The sequence below is a fragment of the Rhincodon typus genome, chromosome 21, assembly GCF_021869965.1.
Source record: "Rhincodon typus isolate 14 chromosome 21, sRhiTyp1.1, whole genome shotgun sequence".
NCBI classification, from domain to species: Eukaryota; Metazoa; Chordata; class Chondrichthyes; order Orectolobiformes; family Rhincodontidae; genus Rhincodon; species Rhincodon typus.
Genome location: NC_063352.1, coordinates 4460192 through 4482558, shown reverse-complemented (window position 1 = coordinate 4482558; position 22367 = coordinate 4460192). Strand labels below are relative to the sequence as shown.

Below are 22367 nucleotides of genomic sequence, written 5' to 3'. Positions count from 1 at the left end.
TAACTCTCACCAGTTCCCTTTTACAAATAGACTCTAATTGTTGACGTGTTTCAGCTCAAGGTCCATCAATATCTTCAGTGGTAAACACATTCCTGTTAAAATGTAGCAATGGTCCACATAAACTACGGAAGTTGCAGGTTTGAACCTTTATCTGCACTAAGTTGGATAATCTCATCTGAAATGGCAGTGGGCAACTCAATTGTCCTCATTGACTCCAAGAACATGGGCAAAAAAAAAACCAGGGTAAAAAAAACAGCAAGTGGTCCAGTTCAATTTCTGTCCAGTTAACCCTGTTAAAAGAAAATTTATTTTGGGGTGACACAAGTTTCCATCCTGTCCACAGGAGGGAAGACAGACCGGGAGAAGGGAGGGAAAGCAAGAGAGAGAGAAGCAGAGTGGGAGTGAAAGTCTGCAAACTGAAAGTGTGAGCTTACAAAGGGAGAATACACTTATATAGTTGTCGTTAGGATAGTTTTTAACTTAAAATTTCACCATTTGCCAACCATTTAGGACTGAATTGAGAAATGACTTCACTTAAAGGGCTGAGAGTTTGAAATTCCCTGCCTCAGAGTGTTGTGGATACTCTATGGTTGAGTACATTTCAAGCTAGTATCGACAGATATTCGGTTTTTCAAGAAATCAATGAACATGGGGAGTGAGGTAAAAAGGCAGAGTTGTAGATCAGGATCATTTATGATGGTACTCAATGGCAACGCAAGCTCAATGGGCCACATGATCCACTCCTGCTAATGTTTTGTGTTCTTGTATTAAGCACAATTATATCATTTGGTAACATAACTCTGCAAGTCCTTAGCGAACATGATTTAAACAGAGTACAAAATCAATATTCTGCAATTTCTCTCAAAACAGGAAGTATAATTTTATGAACACACAGAGATCAGGAATGAACTTTAATATCTTACCAAAGACTCTAGTGTTTCAGTTCATTTGCAAAAGTCAGCAATTACAGAAAACCTAGGCTGTGACCCATCAATATGTTCTTAACGTACTGCATGAAGATCAAACAATACCTGTTTTGCTCTTCCAATTCATCTTTTCTGTTCATCATGGCTACAATGGCTTGACGTAATTCATCTGAAGAAGCAAACCTTATGTTAACAGGCTTACTGAGAATATAACCAATACAAAAATAACTTTTTCACCTGTCAAGTTATTCAGCCAGAAATACTGATATTTCACATCTCCGATTATCTTTCACAAGTCTGAGAGAGTGAATGTGCACTGGAGGACTGCAAAGAGGCTGAGGTAAATGCACATTTTCAAAAACAAAGTAAACAAAAAGAAAACTAACTTGGGAAAATAAAAGCCAAATACTCAAAATGTCTTATTCTGGATGGAGGGAAATGCGGTGTATTTTGAGTTCATGGCTTTGAAAGGTTTTCTCACTGGAGTCTGAAGAGTTGCACACATTGAAGTATGGACTGTGGAGCAGAGTAGAAAATTACATTAAAACAAGTTAGAAGTAAGAGACAGAGATTAGAAGGGCAGGTCCTCAAGGACCTGGAAGCAGGTAGCAGTACTCCACCAGTGGCCATTTCTGCTCTCTGCACAAACCAATGATAGAGACATTGGGTCGAAAGAAGGATATCCAAATTTGCAGCAATCATTAAAATAGGAGACAGCGTAAATACTTTCAAGGGCCAAAGGAACTCCAAGGATGCAAGAACACAGATTTGGCAAAACAAAAAATCAAACAGAATTTAACATCAATTCATGTAAGACTAGACACTATGATGTAAAAACAAAACAGCTTTGAATGGAACAAGATCAGAAACTTTTCAGAATTCACATTAACAAAGCAATAAAAGCATTACCTGCAGTGCTTGAGATCAATAAATGGAAATACTTATAACACTCCAGCTGAAATATTTCACACATTATGAAGTACAGAAACCATAATGCATGAAATATTTCAATGGCAACATAGAGGGTACAGTGCAGATTCACCAACATGCCATTTGGTATGAAGAAATACAAATATGAAGACTTGAAAATTTAGGTCTGCTTTTGTTAAAATAGTAGAGGTGAAGGGGAGGCAATGACCTAGTGGTATTATCGCTAGACGATTAATCTAGAAATTTAGCTAATGTTCTGGGGACCTGGGTTCAAATCCCGCCACAGCAGATGGTGTAATCTGAATTCAATAAAAAAAGAATCTGGAATTGAAGAGTCTAATGATGACCATGAATCCATTGTCAATTGTCAGAAAAACCCATCTGGTTCACTAATGTCCTTTAGGGAAGAAAATCTGGCATTCTTACCTGTTCTGGCCTACACGTGACTCCAGACCCACAGCAAGGTGGTTGATTCATAACTGCCCTCTGCGCTATTAGGGATGGGCAATAAATGCTGGCCTAGTCAGTGATGCCCACATCACGCGAGTGAATAAAAAAAGAGCATGTTTAATAGAAGAGTTACAAACTATGAAGGGATAGGATAGAGTAGACAAGACCTGATGGGACCTGATTTCAGTGGTAAAGGGGTCAGTCAAGAGGACATGGTTATCACATTAAAAGTACGATAACAACAGAGAACAGCTGAAACATTTCTTTACATTAGATGACCACAGCAGACATCATATAAACTTTTAAGAATAGGTTACGTTAGGGCAAAGATGAAATAAAAACTGAGAGGAATAAATTTAAATGAGGAGACTACCGTCATTCTAAAAGTTTACAACAGCCACTTTACATTCCTCCCCAGACATAAACCTTTCCCTCATTACTGAGGCTAATTCTTCCCTTCCCTTTACAAGTGTTAGGGTGGACGATGGCCCTTGGATAACATAAAATGGCTGTCTGTAGTTTTTAGTTGACATAAAAATGGGCAATGAAGGTTGTTAGCCGAAACAGTAATTTACACAGTCAGAAAAATGATCTTTGCACTCATAGCATCCAGACAAGATGAAGTGTTGCACAAAAATCATTCAATGGGATCTTATTAGGAAGAGGCAAAGATGAGCCACTGTTCACACAAAGACAGTTCTGATAAGGGACATCCTTGAGAAGTGCTGATAGAAGCTCATCTTGCAAACTAATTCAAAGTTTGCTATTTAAGATGGGCGAGAAGGGGAAAGGCTTGACTCACATTAGGTGAAGATCCTTCAGGTGACTGTGTATTACAATGTGTGATTACAGTGACATACATATGTAAATAATGGAATTTTAAATGTTAGAGACATTAAGGCATTTAACTGTCTTGTGGACAGACAGCCTTGGACAGTAGGGAGAAGCTCACAACCGATTAGCAGGGAGGATTGAATAACAGGTGCAGAAGTCAGCAGTACTATAATTTGATTGAACGAGATGCATTGCAGAAACCCAAGGATAGGGGATAAGGGTATCTGGTAAACATCATGAGATCATGGCAAGACTATAACAATTGTCAATCAACTGATCACAAGGCACATGATTGACCTGATTGGATGTGTGTAATCAATCAATAACATTATTCTTTTGCAATTGATGTGTAAACACTGAAGGGCCAAAAACAAATGTCTAAAACTGTGTGTCTTTGCTTTGTTCAGTGGATAAGCTTCTGAACCCAAAGATTTTCTTCCTATCAGTGTAACATGAATAAACTCTTTGATATTGGAAGGTGACTCTAGGTATTGAGTGATTCATTTAATCATTCTGTCCCAATAGGTTAAATCAGTGGTTGAAGCAAAGGGGAAGACAGCACATGGAAACAGTGGGGAATATGAATTATGACCAACTCTTACATGGGGGATAGACATTGACGTGGCGACCAGTGATTTTAATCAGAAAAATATTTTAAAAAAGAAACATGCTTTCTTTTACGTTAGGAATAAAATCTTAGCCTCATGTATACTTCTCCAATTATTGACATTTGTATTTGCAATTTATCAGCCACTGAAGAATACAATTTAATGTGCATTTTCTCTAATCTCATAACACTGCGTAATTTCAGAATAATTTCAATTCTCATAGGGCTGTGCAGTACAGAAGCTTGAAAGAAATATTAACACAAGAGAAAAGGTAACACTAGAGAGGCAAATTAATACAAAAGATTGTGACATGTACATGCACACAGATCCGTAATGAAAAATATATTATTACGAGGAATACTGAATAGGGCTTGAATTTCATACTGCTTTATCAACAAAAGCCTCTGTGGTTTGCAAAATGCTAACTAGGTCACAAGTTTAGAAGAGATTTTTAAAAATCTCAGAAGACACGCAGTATTGCTTTTGAGACGAAATAACAGCATGTGGAAAAAGTTATTGCAGGAGTATCAATCTGCATTAACAAGGTCCTGTAGGGGTAATCAAATGTAATGTCAAAATCCAGAAATCTAATAATTTTTGCTTTTGTTTGTTACAATTAATGCAGGCAGAGACATCTGTCCTTCTGACACATCCTGTTCTTCAGCTAACTTGGACTTAACTGACACAGAATCAAGCCAACGATCATTGTTGGAACCCTAAAAGTACTCAAGAACCCCGGAAGCTTGAACTGTCCTTCTCCAGAGAGAATTGCAACACCTGATATCATTTCCAATTGCAATCTAAGGAGTGCTCACCCTTCCAGAAGATTTAAGGATGTCTTGAGGCATGGACATACTTCCTTTTGACTGACACCTGAATGATGACGAACTACCCAGTCACTTTTGCAACCAATTACAGAACTTGGGCTACAACTTTCGGTGGCGGGAATTATTGTTACTCTGCACTTTGCTTATTTATTTAAAATTCAGACCTTGTTTCTTGCTTTTCTTTAAAATTTAAGTTGTACAACTGTGCATCGGTGGTGGACAAAGTGAATGTACGTGGACACGATGCCAATCAAGCAGGCTTACTTGCCCTGGATAGTATCAAGTTTCATGAGTGTTGTAGGAGCTGCACTATCCAGGCAAGTGGGGAGTATTCCATCACACTCCTGACATATGCCTTTGAGATGATGAACAGGCTTTGGGGGAGTCAGGAGTTGAGTTACTCACTGTAGCATTCCCAGCCTGTGAACTGCTCTTGTGGCAGAAGTATTTATATGGCTAATCTAGTTCAGTTTCTGATCAATGGACTAGAAAAATATTTTAATTTGTGGATCATGAATGAATTATTTGAAGCAATTGCATGCCAGGCTTAACATAATTTTTGCAGATCTTTGATAGTGAAGCTTAGAGAAAGTTAAAGAAACTAAAATAGCAATCCAGAGGAATTATAAAGTATACAGTGGATAAATATTCAAGTACAAGTGTAGTACCAACAGGTTCATGTGATGCATCTAGAGTGTGGGTGAAGACAGTCAGCATGCTTCATGTTTTTGCATAATAGCTTGCTTCTCATTTTCGGGCGACACTACTGGTTAGTAGCAATGCAAAGAAAAAACAGCAAAGTGTGTAAATCTCTCATTGTCAGCATACAGCCTCTACACAGCAAGTCCTGAGCTGTGCCTTCTCATGGAAGTTCTAGGAAACGGAGTCTCTTGCAGTCACAGGCTAAATCAGAGTGGCTCTCAGGAAGTTCAGTCGCCAGGCATGCAGTGTGCAGGTTACGTGGCATGTTGCTACACCCTCACTCTAATGAAGCAAACCCCCAGTGAATAACTCCTCTGCCTTGTGGATACATCAGGAGAACTGAAGGCCAAGTGAGTAGATTCTGACCCAAGATCTCAAGCGGTGCTCAAAAATGGACTGGTGCCGAAATACATTACCTCTCTAGAAACTCCTTCAACCATACCCATATCAAATATAGTCCTGTGCATTTCTTTGGACTCAACTCGGCAGATCAAGAGGGGCACCTAAGATCTCTGTAAATTTTTCCTAGGCCTGTCATGTGGAGAGGACATTCCAGTTTCACTGCAAATCATTAAGCATAACACAAGATACAGTATTTACAAATGAGGTCTAATTTGATTGGCATGGAGATAGGATGTTACAGATTGGTTTAAATGGTGGGTAGTCAGTTACCACCCAACTCAGGTCTGGCACTTTCACCGATGAAGGTGCTGACCCACCACAGTCCACCTGCTTCAAGGGGTGCCTGGAGCTCACCGTCTTTATTCAACAGGTGTATAGAATCCACTGCACCAGGAAAACACACAAAAATAAGTCAACTCTTCAACTGGTAGTTGGAATGTACGCAGGATTGACAGGTAACTTGTAGCTGGTGGATAACGCATGCAAGACAGTGTTAATTAACATGGAAATAAACAGGCTGAAATCTAACAGCCACATGATATAAGGCCAGGCTTGTTGGGAGTAGATCACAAAGAAAATCATTACATCTGGCAGGGGAAGAGTTAAGAAACATGCATGAGCATGGTTCGGACTTTGCTGTTAAGGAACTGGCTTGACTTGATGATTGAAACCCAGTTAAGAGCAGCTAAGAAGGGGTGAGTTGACTGCCCCTGGTTCAATCCTCTCAGTTGGTCACAAGAAAGGTTCAAGTGCCTTAACACAAAGTAAGTATCTTTCAAAACAAGTTATACCTTTCTCCAATTAAATTGTTGTTAATTATGAGGGTAACTAATAATGAACCAATCACAGTTTTGCTGCGTTAAAGAACAAAATTTAATGCCTGCTAAAAGCACAGAAAAACAATAAAGGCGTAATCTCAAACATTCTTTGGGCAGTCACTTGGGACCTCACACACACACATAGCTAACCAAGTTAAAAGGGGATAGTGTCCATGAACAAAGAAAGATAAAAGAATATACAGTTCAGCGTGCTTTGGCCGTTCTTGAGGCATAAGGCTTTAACCTGAGACAAAGGTTGGTTCACTTCCTCCTTAGATGCAGTCACCAGTAACAAATATTGCAATTACTGTAACGTTCTTAGCTCCCTGGTACTTTGTTGGTTGGTTTCTTGCTTGCATATTTTCTGTGATTGTTTCTGTGGGTGTAGGCCAGTACTTTTTCGAGAGAGACAAGTACAGAAACAGCTCACCTTTCTGTAATCTCTTAAAAGCCCTTACAACCTCCCGTGAAATACAAGTTCCAGTGTGTAGTTTGTAGAAGTTTTTTGGCATGGGTGTGCTAATGTTAGCCAAGAGCCTATGACACATGGAACTCTTCCACCCTCCCCTAAACAACCATACCTCCCATCCCAAAGCTCCCAGCAATTAGTTTGTTCTCTCACTTCCAGCTTAAGGTGGTTTTGCATTTTAAGCAATTTGCCTTGTCTCAGTCAAACTTACAACGGTTTCAACCATGTGAAAGTTTCAAAAACCCTACCTTCAAGATTTAAGAGGTATAGTCTCATGACACCGTCCACAAATGGCTTAGAGCATGTTCTTTCCATCTGTCTATTAACTTAAAAGGGGCCAGTCAAACGCAAATACCTGTATTCCAATGCTATGCTCCAATAAAGGATTAATAACCAGTTACAAAAGCAGCTTGACACTGATACGTTCTATTCTGTTGCAGATACATTCTTTTCTGTTCAAAAAACACACAATTTGCAGTCCCAGTCAGTCAGTGTGGCATCTTATAAATTCCAGCTTTCAGAATAAAACCAGCCTGATTTCAGATTAAAACTCCGAGACAGATTCTGAACAAAGCCTCACACCTACAGTTCAGTGTCTGACCTGAGACGTCACCTTTTGTATATTCCCTATGGCTCTGCCTGAATGTCGTAACAGCACAGAACCAACATTGACTTTAGAAACACTTTACACACCGTCAAATACTCTTGGTCACCTGGACAGAGTTACTGTCTGACACTCCACTCACACCAGTTGCATGGGCTTTTGATCTCTCTGCCTGTAAACTCTGTGTCTGTGTGCCCTACTCTCTCACTGCACCTGACAAAGGGGCTAGCTCCGACAGCTTGAGTGATTCCAAATAAACCAGTTGGACTTCTGTCTTTGTCCACCCTAGTCCAACACTGGCACCTCCACATCATTTCCAACATATGCATACAATGAATTATGTTGTTTGTTTTACATCAGAGATTCATTTCATATGCATATAGATTGGTCTCCAGGAAAAGAAAGTTAATCCATTTTGTAGTTCCAAAATACAGCTAAACATAAAATTTCGAACAGTACTTGAAGGAAGAAATATAATTTTATCAACAAAATTTCATCCATTTTCAGGTTTACAAATAAACACAATAAATTCATTACTTGGAGAAGGATAGTCTGCTACTCCCATTGTGCAACCATTAGCTATTTAAATCAGTGACCAACCGAACAATATTTTAAACTGTCAAAAGCAAATTTACGTATTTGTGACAATGACAAATGAATGGGTACTAGCAAACATTTACAATGAATTTCACTCAAGTTTCCTGACATCATTTTTCCAAAGCAATTCATTTTAGTGTATACTCATTAATTTTTTTATTTAATAGTCACTTTTTGTAAATTTCAACTGTCAACCGACGTCCAATTTCTATCCACATCTACATTCCATCACTCTGCTCTTGTTGCAAAAGACAGATGGAAATGTTTGCAGCTCCCTCCAAATGGGCAATATAACCTAGATTTCTACAAAACTGCAACACCCATCACTCCTGAAAGTGACAGCCTTATTTCATAATTGTATTGTGAAAAGAATATTCTAAATGTTTCCCGAAACAAACTAAGCTTCTGTACTGAAACTCTGACAACTGGCAGTTTATTGGGCTATGTTCACTCGGCTGTGAACAGGATCTGGCAGATAAGCAGAGACATTATTGCACAGTAATAGTGTATTCTAATCTCATTAACAAGGACCCAGACACGATCCTCAGTATCAAGCCTTTTAGTAAAATATCACAATCAGAATGAAGTATGCAGACAGATTAAAATGGTAATGCTTTTTGTTGCTAAGTTAACTTGCAAATATTTTGCTGAGTTTTGAAGCCAAGATGAAGAAAATGTTCAGTCAAGAAAGGTAAAGGAAAACTTAACTGGATTACTTCTCTGTAGAAGGAAGAAAACAATTGCAAGCACAGATTACTTGGGAGAATTGTTTCTTGATAGTGTTTAACTTGTAAAACTAAGTTGCCTTCTCCTGGCCAGAGGCAGACTGTTAAGCTCCACAGAGTGAGTATTACATCTTACATATTCAATCCATCATTATGACTGCCACAGATCTTGCCTCATATTTAAATAATATTAAGACAGATTCAAATATTTGTGTCTTGCTACATCTTCAGCTTACTTAAAGTCTAGTCATGTACTTTTGCTGGTAGGAAAATCGATTACTGTAAAGATACTCTGGAACTCAAGAGTCAGGCTCAATTATGCCATTAATGAAACTTCCCACTAAATTGCAGTTTTCATTAGAAAGTGGGGATCAGAAAATTGAGTTGCAGGTTTACAGTAATTTTCATGGTGCTACCCCATGTATTATAATTTCAGTAAGATTCTGCATCTCACTAAACTGAAGGAGGGCTACACTCATCTTTTGATATTCTTCTTTACCCTTTGTAATGGATTTATGTTTACCGGATGTCCAGCAAACAACTGCTCAAAATCGTGCGTTGCCTCCCATCACCCACCAAAACCCACTCTCCCAAATAAATAACTACCAGAATTGTTATCAGAACTAAAAGATTTAACCCATCAGGAAAGATGGAAAATGCTGGGGTTACTTTCTCTGGAAAGGAAAAGACTGAGGGACAACTGATAAAGAGGTTTTTAAAAACTATGAAAGATCTTGACAGTACAGACAATGTAAAGTTGTTTTCATTTTTGAGAACAATGAAAACAAGGGGCCAGGAATATAGGATAGGCAATAATAAACATCTTTATCCAGAGAGCGATTAGAATGTGGAACTCACTGCCATGAAGATTATTTGAGGTATATAGCATTGATACATTTAAGGGGCAGCTAAACACATGAAGGAGAGTATGCTCGACAAGTGAGAACTGGCTCTTGTGGAGCACTAGCGCTGGAATGAGGTAGTTGGACGCAAAAGCCTATTTCCATGTTGTACTCTGATGTTATTCCCATCATTCATCAAATATATATATTCTGGCAAAAATGGGGTTAAACAAACTAGGAGTACAGTTTACATCCTTAACATAAACTCCACTTTGATGTGTAATTTTAACAAACTAAAATTATTTTAAAGAAAGCACAATTAAACTCAATGCCTGTTCAGAGAAAACAATAGAAATGAAACTCTAAGTCACAGGTGTCATAAAAAGGAAACAAACTTTAACATTTCCAAAAAGACCAAGCTAACCAACAAAAAGATAACGATATCAAAAAGCAGACTACTGTCTCCTGGGATATCTTGGGCCAATACATAATCCTTGGGCCACATGGGTTGAACACAATGGTAATTGGTGATTTTAAGAACAGGCTGAACTGGACACAATTTCTGTGAAATCTATCTCCTATTTTGTCTCAGTGATTGGCCATCAAATTAACAAAATCTGTTAATTCAGGCAGATAAATCTGTTAATTTCATCCGATCGAAATATAGCAATATATGAAACTGTGGCAGCATAACTGAAGCCCAATCGGTAATGACCCAACCATGACTGTCCAAGTTAATATTTTTTACCTTGCCAAGCCAAAAATAGCAAAGAAAGCTATTATCACACGAGACACACTACCACATAAAACCCAGTTAAATGTTCGAACAAAAACCGAAGTTGCTGGAAGCTCATCAGGTCTGGCAGCATCTGTGAAGGAAAATATCACAGTTAACGTTTTGGGTCCGGTGACCCTTCCTCGGAAGCTCATCAGGTCTGGCAGCATCTGTGAAGGAAAATATCACAGTTAACGTTTTGGGTCCGGTGACCCTTCCTCAGAACCAGCAACTTCTGTTTTTGTTCCTGATTTACAGCACCACAGTCCTTTCGGTTTTTATTTAAATGTTCAACCCTGACTGCAGCTATGAAACAATAATGTATAATTCTGTGTGGATCTCTCTCAATGGTTCTTTTCCTAATTACTGACAAAGAGAAGAACCAGATTTCCAGACACTTAAAAAACAAGTTCATCTTTCCATAAATATGGACGCAAAACTGCACAAAGCTTGCCAGGTGTAATCTCACTACAGCCTTGTACAATTATAAAAGGACTTCTTAAAACTTGGACTCCAATCCCTTTGTAATGCAATGTTCCTTGCTGATTGCTTGCTACACCTATACACTAATATCCTGCATTCCCTGTACAAGTACAGGCAAGTATCTCAAGATATCAACATTTACAAACGTTACGCCTTTTCAGCTCATAATACCAAAGTAAACTTCTTCCACTTCCTAACATTATACTCCATAAGCCACCTTATTTACCATTCACTCAATCTGTCCAATTCTTTGTGCAGTCTCTTCCCATTACTCACAGTCACTTTATTTAAATCACTAACTTTGATCATGCATTGCAGAGACCCCAGCATTGATCTTTGCAGTGCCTCCTCAGACCGGAGTTCTGAAGAAGGGTCACCGGACCCGAAACATTAACTCTGTTTTCTCCTTCACAGATGCTGCCCGACCTGCTGAGCTTTTCCAGCAATTTTGTTATTGTTCCTGATTTACAGCATCCGCAGTTCTTTCAGTTTTTAACTTAACAGCTTGAATTGGGTATGACACTTACCTCAAACCAAAAACCATCTGTGTTATGAGTAGGTTTTAGTTTATTGTCTTAATCTATCAATGGAACAAAATAACTACACTTTAAAAAGGACATCCCAATAATTTTCAAGAAACAATTGTTCTTAATTGCTTTAGTATTCCTGGGAATGTCAGAAAAAAATGACTTGACAATACTTGGCGTTATTGATAAGAATATTTGTACAACACCTTTACCTGAAAGGATGTGTCTCTGGTTAACATGATTAAATATTAGTTCCTGGGCTGAGGGAATAGGAGATGGGTATTTGTTTAGCCTACCATGACTAATTACATAGGTTTGATGACACCTGACAACTCTCATCTTAAGCCAATGCAAAGAGTTAATTTGTATCATTTCTTAAATAAGGAACAACACACCCTCTGAATAATAGTTGGAAATCTGCTTTTTGACATAGCTTTACCACAGATTATGCAGTATCAACTTTTTCTTATATTAATGCAGAGATGAAAGAAATACATCACCTATGATGACAACAAATCTTGCAATTCCGGGCCTTGAAGGATAAGAAACTTCTGCGTTATTTTCATTGCTTTTTTTAAAAAAAGTAACAGGGTTTAATGGTCAACGCCCCACTAAAATATACGAGGCTATCTGCCTCCTGTCCAATGACAATTAGTTGAGCTGGCTGGTTTGGAGTGCAAAGTGCTGCTGGCTTCTGGCCATTTTATGTTATATAAGTGTCTCTGTCCCCATTATTTAAGTAGATAGCTATTATTAATAATGTTAAAGACAATTTCAATACAAGTGCATCAAGCCAAGCCCCAGAATCTGCCCTCACCTAACGGCAAACCGAATACAGGTCTGAACATTGACCAGTCAGTGATTCAGACAGTACCAGCTGTTGACAAATTTTCAGAAAACTGAACAAGTCATATAATGCATTGCTTCAATTCAAAACGCGCTGAATACATTCTTTTGCGCAAATGTGAAAGACAGCAAATGCGGTATCATACAGACGTATTGCAGTAACACAGGGCTGAACTACACTCTTAGGTTTATTTAGATAGGATTAATGGATTGATATAGAATGTGTCAGGGCATAAAATTGCACGGACCCAATACAAAAGAAATTTCACATTCAAGACTTAATTATGCTAAGCAGAAGTATTTATAATTTCATATCAATAGATCAAGAGGTAGAAAATTCTACTGAAATTCTTATTTGAACCTTAAACTACTTGTACTAGATATTGGAATACGGTTCTTGAACAACTGTAACATCAGCAGCTGGATATGTCAGGAAAAATATTTTGAACTCAGTGCCAGCAGTAAAGACTATCCAAGTACAAATGCAGTGATATAGCGCTGTTCTCTAACCCATAAGAACACTCCATCATTCAATTCTCAGTATAATGTAACCTGTTATCCAATCGAAAAGATTAGTTCCCTACATTGCCTGCAACAAGGCAAAATGTTATACTCATGCCTACCAGTGCTCAGTTACAGGTAGATCTCCATTTGTGAGATCTGTGGTGATGACACCTTTACCTCTACTACGATGTCCTAAATGAATTCATAAAAAGACTTCCTTTAAAGTAGATTCTAGCATTTCTCAGTTTTCTCTCTCCCTTATGTTTTGAATACTAATTGTTTATTTGCTGATTTCCTAACTACTGGGATCATTCTAGAATCAAGAGCATGTCATTGAATATTAAAAGTTACCACAGGAAGAACAAAACAGATCCATTCCAAACTTGACAATTGCTACAAAAAAAAGCACTGAGAACATGACACTGTAGAGATATTCAAAACGGGACAGAATTCATTTAACCATTGGCATAGATTTGATAATGCATTCAGGGAGAGAATTTTTGGTTTTCATTATGTATCATAAATCACACAAATGAGAAATCACCTTCCACGATGGCATAGTCATGCCCCCTGTGTACATCAGTTCTTCCTTGCACCAGGACATGTAAAATACAAGCAGTAATGGATAACGTACTGAAAATACAAGCAGCTGGTGTAGTTAAACTTTAAATCACAACTTGAAGGAATGGAATAAAATATAACAAGCTTCAAGCAAAATTTTCCTCTCAGAATGGGGGTTTCTTGCCCTTCATAGTAAAATAGTCATATCCTCTTTCCTGTTGACAAACTATACAGGTTGCTTTCACATTTATCTCTCACACAGATAGACTCAACTCTTCCTCTCTCCCCAGAATACATGTCTCACTATTACCGGTTATTTCTGAATGATCAGTTATATACACTCCGTTCCACCCCTTTTGTTTCACTTTCCAAATAATCCTTGTTCAGGCTTCAAACTAATAGACTGATTGATAAGTTGATAATGTGCAGTGCATCTGTTCGGACACTATGGTGTGGTCAGGCTAAAACTAGATGAATCAAAAAAGATTTGTCAAATATGTGAGCACAGTTCCTGGCATAAGTTATAAGAATTGAAATGGATCAGAAATCATGGCTCTAAAATTCTTAAGCTCTTGCTCCCTTTTAAGCTCCATTCTAGAACTTCAATGCTTTTCTAATTTCCCTTCTCATGTGCTTCAAAAACACAGGGATTTATGATCAGTGACATTCCTGCGCCTGAAGAAATTACAAAGTTCCTCAATCTGAATATTAGATGCCTTAAATTTTATCAGAATAAATTCATCTGGGGCATGCTCTATCACATTGTCCATAGAGTTCAGGGATGTACAGATAGGTGGGTTACAGGGGGATGGGTCTGGGTGGGATGTTCTGGGGGTCGGTATGGGCTTGTTGGGCCAAGGGGCCTGTTTCCACACTGTAAGAATTCTGTGAAATTCTGTGAAATCAGAATTTGGGGCAATAGGAACTATCCTCATCATGTGTTTTTTCTTTCCCTCACACCTTCTTAAACAAAGAATAATTTCAAAAATGCTAGTGGGAATGCAGAGACAACACCTGGAGAAAAACATGACAACCCATGATTGCGGCAGTCAACTGAAGGTCTCCGAATGTTCTGAATCATAATCTAGAAAGAACTCAATACCTAACCCATTACCAAAACTTGAAGTTCAATAATTACTAAAAAGTGCATTGATTATTGAAACCGCATATTTATTTGTCAGAAGAGTATCTGAAAACAATGAAATTTGAAGTGTTTACAATGTAGACATCTTACATGCCTGCTGAAATTGGAAGATGGTTAGCATGTTTAAAATTAAATACTGTAAATAAAAACGACCTCTACTTTTAGAAAATACTTTGTACAACCTTAACATGAAGTTCAGACTGGGGAGATTAAATGAATAAGTGAATTTTCTAAAATAAAAGAGCAGCTTTGCCTTTTCAAGACTGTCATGCCAAGATTGAAGATCCTCATATTCATTAGCATTTTTTGCAGAACAGAAAAGGACCCTACTTCTCACACATAAATACAAACATTAATTAAATAGGTAGCAGTTCAATGTTAGTGTGGAAGGAATATGCCCAAGTGGGTCCTTTTGTTGTTTGGTCTCCTTCTGAGGTCACTTGATCAAATCCTGATTCTCCCTTCCCAACAGCACTGTAGATGTACATGCACAAGGTAGACTGCAGCTCACCAGCACCTTCTCAAGGGAAGTTGGGGTGGGAAACAAATGTTGGCCTTATCAGTGATTCTCACATGTCATGAAGGAACAGAAAAAAACGATGCATTTACACACAAACTAAACATAGCATTCAAAGAATCATACTTACATACAACTACAGCACAGTAACACATCTTTTAACCTCTGTGGCCTATGTCCACGTTTATGAAGCACACAACCCTTCTTCCATTCTAGCAATCTCTCTCTACCTGCCCTAATATCCCTCTATTCAATTTAATCTCATGCTTGCATGAAGCTACCCTTTAAATGCAACAAAGCAATCTACCTTAATTGTTCCTTTTTCTCACTGTGTTCAGTGTAAGGAAATACTTTAGTTATTTATTTGATATTTAATGGCTATCTTACATTTATTCCCTTATGTTTTGAACTGAACAAGTGGAAACAGTTTCTTCATAGCCATCCTACTGAACCATTCATAACTTTGAAAACCTCAATCAGGTTTCCTCTTCATCCTACAGAGATAAGACTCCCAATCTAATCAATCATTGCAAAGAGTTGCATTCATTTAATTTTGGCAACAGACTTCCAAATGTTTTCAGTGCTTCCCCAATCCTAGAAGAGCTCTGCAGCTCATGAAAGGTGAGGCAGCCATCTCTCAGTAGTCGTTATTTGCTTTTTAAAAGAGGTAATCTGACATATTTTCCATAATTTTTTTATGAGAACCTTGCATTTCATTTCCCATTTGCACTGTAGGTAGAAATGCACTGCTACGCAACAAGATATCCAATTTAGTGCCATTCTTAATCAGCTCCCCACCAGCATGTCAAATCTGAAATGAACTGAAATGATCAAGAACATGGATGATGAATGTGTTTGCTCCACTGTTGAATTGCCTCTACGTTAAATCTCTGTCAAAATTATGCATCAAGTTAACCTGGAATACAGCAGTTTTCCAATATAAAGCTAGACATATTTTGAACATACTACTCCAAATGACGTGTCATTTCTCAATTCTCAGTCAATTAAGATAGCACAATAAATATTGAAGGAAATATCCGCAAAGGTTTTCAGAATTAAATAAAAAGTGCTTCCATTATGCAAGTTATGGGTTTGCCACAATTCATCTTTATTATGTGTTTAATGGAATTTCAATGATTGATAGAGACTCACAAACACAAAACTGCTGCCTTCTATATCACAATTAGGACTTCATACAACGTTATACAGAATATTTAACACAGAAACTGACCATTCAGTCCAACCCATCCATGCTGATCTGGATCTCTACTACAGTACCCTCACACTTTTACTCATTCGATTCGATGAAAACAACCTTCAACTTCCTTCTTCCTCATTTGTTTATTCAATTCAATGCATTACAGTATTGACATGAACTACTCTTCTTGTGCCCTGAGTTCCACATTCTCATCCCTCTCTGGGTGAAGAAAATTGTTCTGATTCTCCATTCCACAAATTATTTGTATTCTCCGAGTTGAGAAAATCATAAAAATAGTCTACTCAACCTATAGAATATTTCTATAAAATACATCCATTTGCAAAGCACAAATTAAAAAGGCCACAGAAACTAGTACTTCATGCAAATCAGTTTATCCAACAAAACGCATAATTGAGTGAGATGAAACACAGTTGCAAGCCAGATTCCCTAGATAGTGAGCTACCAATCTCAGGCATGCAGGCACAGGGAGGTGTTTAATTATGACTAAATGCTTCACCATGGGTGAGACAAAAGAAAAATTAAATCAGATGCAGAGTGTTTCAAGGATGCTCTTCTGCATTTTGAATTGTCTAGTTAACAGAACCAGATGCAGATGTCAGTTCAGAAGTGGTTTAACTTTCAGTGAAGTACCATGTGCAACCAAAGAACACTGCAGAAGGGAAGCAAATAAAAATACAAAATCTGAAAAATATGGAGATAAAAATGAAGAGGGAAAGAAGACGAAAGAAAAACAAGAAACATTCAACAGGGTAGACGTGACCAGATTTTTCTTTTGTTCATTCAGGAGATGAGGGATCTGCTAGCTAGGCCAACGTTTATTGCCCATCCTTAATCGCCCAGAGGGCAGTTAAGAGTCAACCACATTGTAGTAGGTCTGGAGTCGCATGAAGGCCAGACCAGGTAAGGATGGCTATTTCCCTAAAGAACATTAGTGAACCAGATGAGTTTTCTCAAACAATTGCCAATGGTTACATGGTCATCATTAGACTCTTAATTCCAGATGTGTATTGAATTCAAATTCTACTATCTGCCATGATGGTATTTGAACACAAGTCCTCAAAATATTACCTGGGTCTCCGGATTAATAGTCCAGCGATAATACCTCCAGGCCACTGCCTCCGCCACATAGATACTTAAGACAGAATTCTGCAGAGATATCATGGATATTAGATTCTTAGCATCTCAAATTATTTGTACTCCAAACTAGGTTTCCCATGGAGGGCTAGGAATGGCCCAGCCACCTTGGATTATTCTTGTGGACATTCTAACAGTCAGTACGAGCACAGCATGACAGACCTAGAGACTACTTGTGCGTTCAGGCTGTGTAATTGTGATACTAGTGATGAAATTTACAGAAGTGAATAAAAACATGAATGATTTCTACAATTTGGCAAGTAATGACTGATTTCATCTAAGACGTTGGCTGTAACAGTAGCATGACTCCCATTTTACTGGCTTGAATTCTAATTTCAATCAATATGCAGTTCCTCACCTTTCTTCTATCTATACTTAAGTTCAGTTAAGAATGAAGTGTTTAAAAATAAGACAAGCACCCAGGTATTGATGTTTACACTAGCTGTAGAGAATGTTGCAGCTTTACCGTGAAGTTCATTGAATTAAAATGGCTTAAAGGTATAAAAGGGAATAAAATCTTGAATTCACATCAAAATGTAAATTGACACACTCAGCACACACTAATATACCCTCCCCGTAACACACATTCCCATATCATTTACTTGACTTGTGGTCTGTTCAAAGGCTCAATGATATAACATAAAGGCACAAGGTTCCTGCAATCATTTTTAATGAAAGCGACAAAAATCTGGAATGAACGAGGTGGCATTGCTACAAATACAGACAAAATACAATTGCACCTCCTAGTGGATTTTTCTTTTGTTACAACCTTCAGCACTTACTGCTGTTAACTAGCATTTCATTTTAAGATGGTCACCTTGCCCAGAAAATTTGACAGCAATTACTGTACAGCTAACTGGACATGAATATTCCACAAGCTAACACTTTTATGTAACAAAATTGACAACTGTAATTTAATCTGGATGTCAAATAAATTCTCAGTTAAAACTTTCAAGTACTGCAGTGACAAGTATAAACCAATTAGTCAATTGTGCTTGGACATTTCAAACGCAGTATTTTTCTACAGCATAGAAGCAAATTTTAGTTGATGCCAAACTTCATTTTTTTTTTTTTAAACTTTGTAAAGCCGTTATTTCCTTAGCAGCGTTGCAAGGATATGAACTTCAGTACTATGGAGTATTCTCCCAAACTCTGCACCAATGTCAGCATCATGGAGTCATTACTTCAGCATAAAACTTTGTATACTTCCCAACAACATTCCTCAGAACACCCATGCTGCATCAGTTTCTTTCAATTCCCCACACTGAGTCTCTTATGTAGTTAGGTAAAAGAAGCCATGGACACAAGAGAAGCCATTTAGAGGGGAGGGAACATTTTTGTTTTCAACAAAATAAGCTACATTGGGTCCTGATAACCGTAAGAAATGTTTCACTGCAACGTTTGTGATTTCTTATAATAAATAAGAGAATATTAAACCAATGTTTCGTCTCCCACATCCCCACAGAAATTAAAAATGGCACATCGGATAAACTTTGGCATCATTAATGCAATCAGTGCAGTATCTATGTAATTACCCAGTTTAATCATCATTTACCACTCGTTCATTTATGAGTGAAGCAGATTATCTTTAATTGGAATAATTTGCCAGACTGAAATATGTGGAAGGTAATAGCCCAGAATTTTTGGCTGTCATGATGAAGAGACTGTTGGTGCTCACCATCACTATGATCCAAACTTTACAATATGTGCTGGCATCTGTATGTGGGCAATGCAGAACTATGCTCCTCCACAGAGTAAACTTCTACATCTTCACAGATACAATCAATCCAGAATCAGTGTTTTAACATCAACAGCTTACACAATATTTTTGCTGCAAAAAATCATGGAAAAAAAATTAAGCTTTGATGAATGAGCTTTGACTAAGTTTTTGAGCAGCAGCTAAAAAAAAAAGATTGAACACCCTATCTGGTCCTGAAAAACTAAGTGAGGAATGTCATTCACTTCACTCCATTCTATGATAAAGACACAAGGCTGATTGGAATACAAATAGTTAATTTTTTCATGATATCTTAGCTTCAACCTTGATCACATGCATACAGCCTCATCCATACCTTGATTTCCGTAAAATTACCGAAAAGTGAATTGTATTCAATACTTTGTAATTCTTCACGTGCTGTAAAAATTCCTCAATCTGTCTGGCTGCTCATCCTACTTGGTATTTTCCCTAATTCTGAATACTATGAATGGCATCAAATCACGGTCAGGCGGTATATCGGTAATGTTACTGTGACAGTATTCCAAAGACCCCAAGCTCACACTCGGAGACAGGAACTCAAATCTCACCATAACATTTGGTGGAACCCAAGTTCAATTATTGTATCTGGAATTAAAAAAAAACTTACTGGCCTTGACAGTAAATCTCTCACTTCATGAAAAAAAATTTTTAAACATGGTGATAGCAATGGTCTGGATCCTGTTAGATCTTCGTGGGTAGCTTCCTATGGTGTCACTGGAAAATCACCAACTCTTTGCTGCTGTGTTCTGACAAAAATCAGCAACAATGAATATTGGGAACACTGCAACATTAAAATATAAACCAAGTTATTCAGATAATTTTCTGAATGACAGCAACAAAATTTTAGTATTAACAATCGTTCACAGACAAATCACAATTACTCTGAAGTATCAAAAGTGCCACCAATTTACCGAATCATTTCATCTCTGGCCCAGGTGAGTTTTCCCACATTCAGTTAAATGAAACCAATCATGGTGGCACCTTTAGGACCAATCCTTTCACTTTCAGTTTGCAACCACATGTTTTAAAATTCCAAACACAAACAGGTGCTACTGAATTATTGTGCTTTTCATAAAAGACAGACTCTTTCACTTGCATTTTGTGCCATAACTATAGATGATTCCAGAGAAAGTCTGAACTGGTTGGAGTCATGAAATACAGATAAAGTATGTATCATTGCCCAACACAGTCAAAAGCCTGTCAGTACACATTGTTATGTTCAGTGAAAATGGATAAAAGTTGTTAAAACTAAACATATTGGGTAAGCTTATTATTTTGCTTGACAAATTTATTTCAACACAGAGTTAAAAGCAGGAGCGGACCCAGTGGTCCATAGTGCCTGTTCCATTATTCAGGATGCTCACGGTCTTGGGTTCAATTTCCTATACACGTCTCATATCCTTTGATGCCAAGAGACTAAAAATCCATCTACGCCAACCTTCAATGTGTTCAAGGCTGGCTGGCAGGGTAAACTGAGAGGAGCACGCAGAAATGGTTTGGTGTGATTTGGACAAATTGAGTGAATGAGCAAATGTATGACAGGTGAAACATAATGTGGGTAAGTGTGAGGTTATCCACTTCGATAGCAAAAATAGTAAGGCAAATTATTATCCGAATGATGATTGGGAAACCGGGAGATACAATCAGGCCTGGGTGTACTTGTAAGCTTGTACTAAAATAAGCATGCAGATGCAGGACAGCATGAGGTTTTGAGCACAGGAGCAGGGATGTCTTGCTGCAATTGTACAGAGCCTTGGTTAGACCAAACCCGGGAAATACCGTGTACAGTTTTGGACTCCTCAACTGAGAGGTTGCTCTGTCTATGGAGGGAGAGCAACAAATGTTTGCCAGAATCGTTATAGAGGTGATGACCTAGTGTGTTATCACTGGACTGTTAATCCAGAGACCCAGATAATGTTCTGGGGACCCAGGTTCGAATCCAGCCATGGCAGATGGTGGAATTTGAATTCAATAAATATCTGGCATTAAGAATCCATTGTCGATTGTCGGAAAAACCCATCTAATGTCCTTCAGGGAAGGAAACTGCCATCCTTACCTGGTTTTGCCTACATGTGACTCCACAGTGATGTGGTTGACTGTTAACTGCCCTCTGAGCAATTAGGAATGGGCAATAAATGCTGCCTAATCAGCGACACCCTCCTCCCATGAATGAAGAAAGAAAAAAAAAATTTCCGGGATGACAAGAATGATGTACAAATACTGGATCAATCACGACTTTATTCATTGTAATTTAGAAGAATGCGGTGGACATCTCATAGAAACTTATAAAATTCTCACTGAAGTAGAAGGTTAAAGGCTGGAAGAATGTTCCCAATGACTAGGGAGTATAGAACGAAGGGTCACAGTCTAAGGATACAGGGTAGTCCATTTTGCAGTGAGGTGAGGAGCAATTTCTTCACCAGACAGTTATGAACCTGTGGGATTCACTGTCACAAATCAGTTAAAGCCAAAACACTGAATGTGACTGAGGAGCTAGATGTAGCTCTTCAGGTGAAAGGGCTCAAAAGGCACTCGGGGAACATGGGAACAGGGTGCCAAGTTGGAGGATCAGACATGACCATATTGAATGGCCAAGCGGGCGAGAAGGCCAAAAAGGCTTACTTCTGCTCCTGTTTTCTCAATTACTATGTTTCAAGGATGGAGTATCGATAACCCTCTTGAGTAAAGAATTTGAAACACTGAATAAAGTAGAATGAAGTAATTCTCCCTCATCTCAGTCCTAAATGATTTCCTGCATGTCCTGAGGCTGTGCCCATATTTTACACTTCCTGACCACAGAAACAATATCTCAACATCTACCTTATCAAACCCCTTTACAGTTATATACATTTCGCTGAGATCGCCTCATATTCTTCTAAACTCCAGAAATAGAGAGACAATTTGCTTGTCACAGAACAGACCTCTCATCCCAGGGACTCATTTAACATAGTTTCGCGATATCAGCTCCAAAGCAAGTACATCTTTTCACAAATGTGGAGACTAATCCTACACACAATATGCGGTCTCACTATAATTCTGAGATAGTAGGAACTGCAGATGTTGGAGAATCCGAGACAACAAGGTGCAGAGCTGGATGAACACAGCAGGCTAAGCAGCATCATAGGAGCAGAAAGGCTGACGTTTCGGGCCTAGACCCTTCAACAGAA

The 22367-nt window shown here is 38.2% G+C and overlaps 1 protein-coding gene across 3 annotated transcripts in view; it reads right to left on the bottom strand.

Moving 5' to 3' along the window:
* The window catches only part of snx29 (sorting nexin 29), a 396186-nt gene that overhangs the window by 269429 nt on the left and 104390 nt on the right, over window positions 1-22367 (bottom strand). The window contains exon 13 of one of the 3 annotated variants that reach the window (XM_048609504.1): window positions 17379-17456. The exons of the other annotated variants lie outside the window; for them this stretch is intronic. Within the exon in view, the coding sequence (XP_048465461.1) occupies window positions 17392-17456 (65 nt within the window). The 3' untranslated portion in view covers window positions 17379-17391. Of the gene's footprint in view, window positions 1-17378; window positions 17457-22367 lie in introns of those variants that run through there. 3 annotated transcript variants of the gene reach the window in all.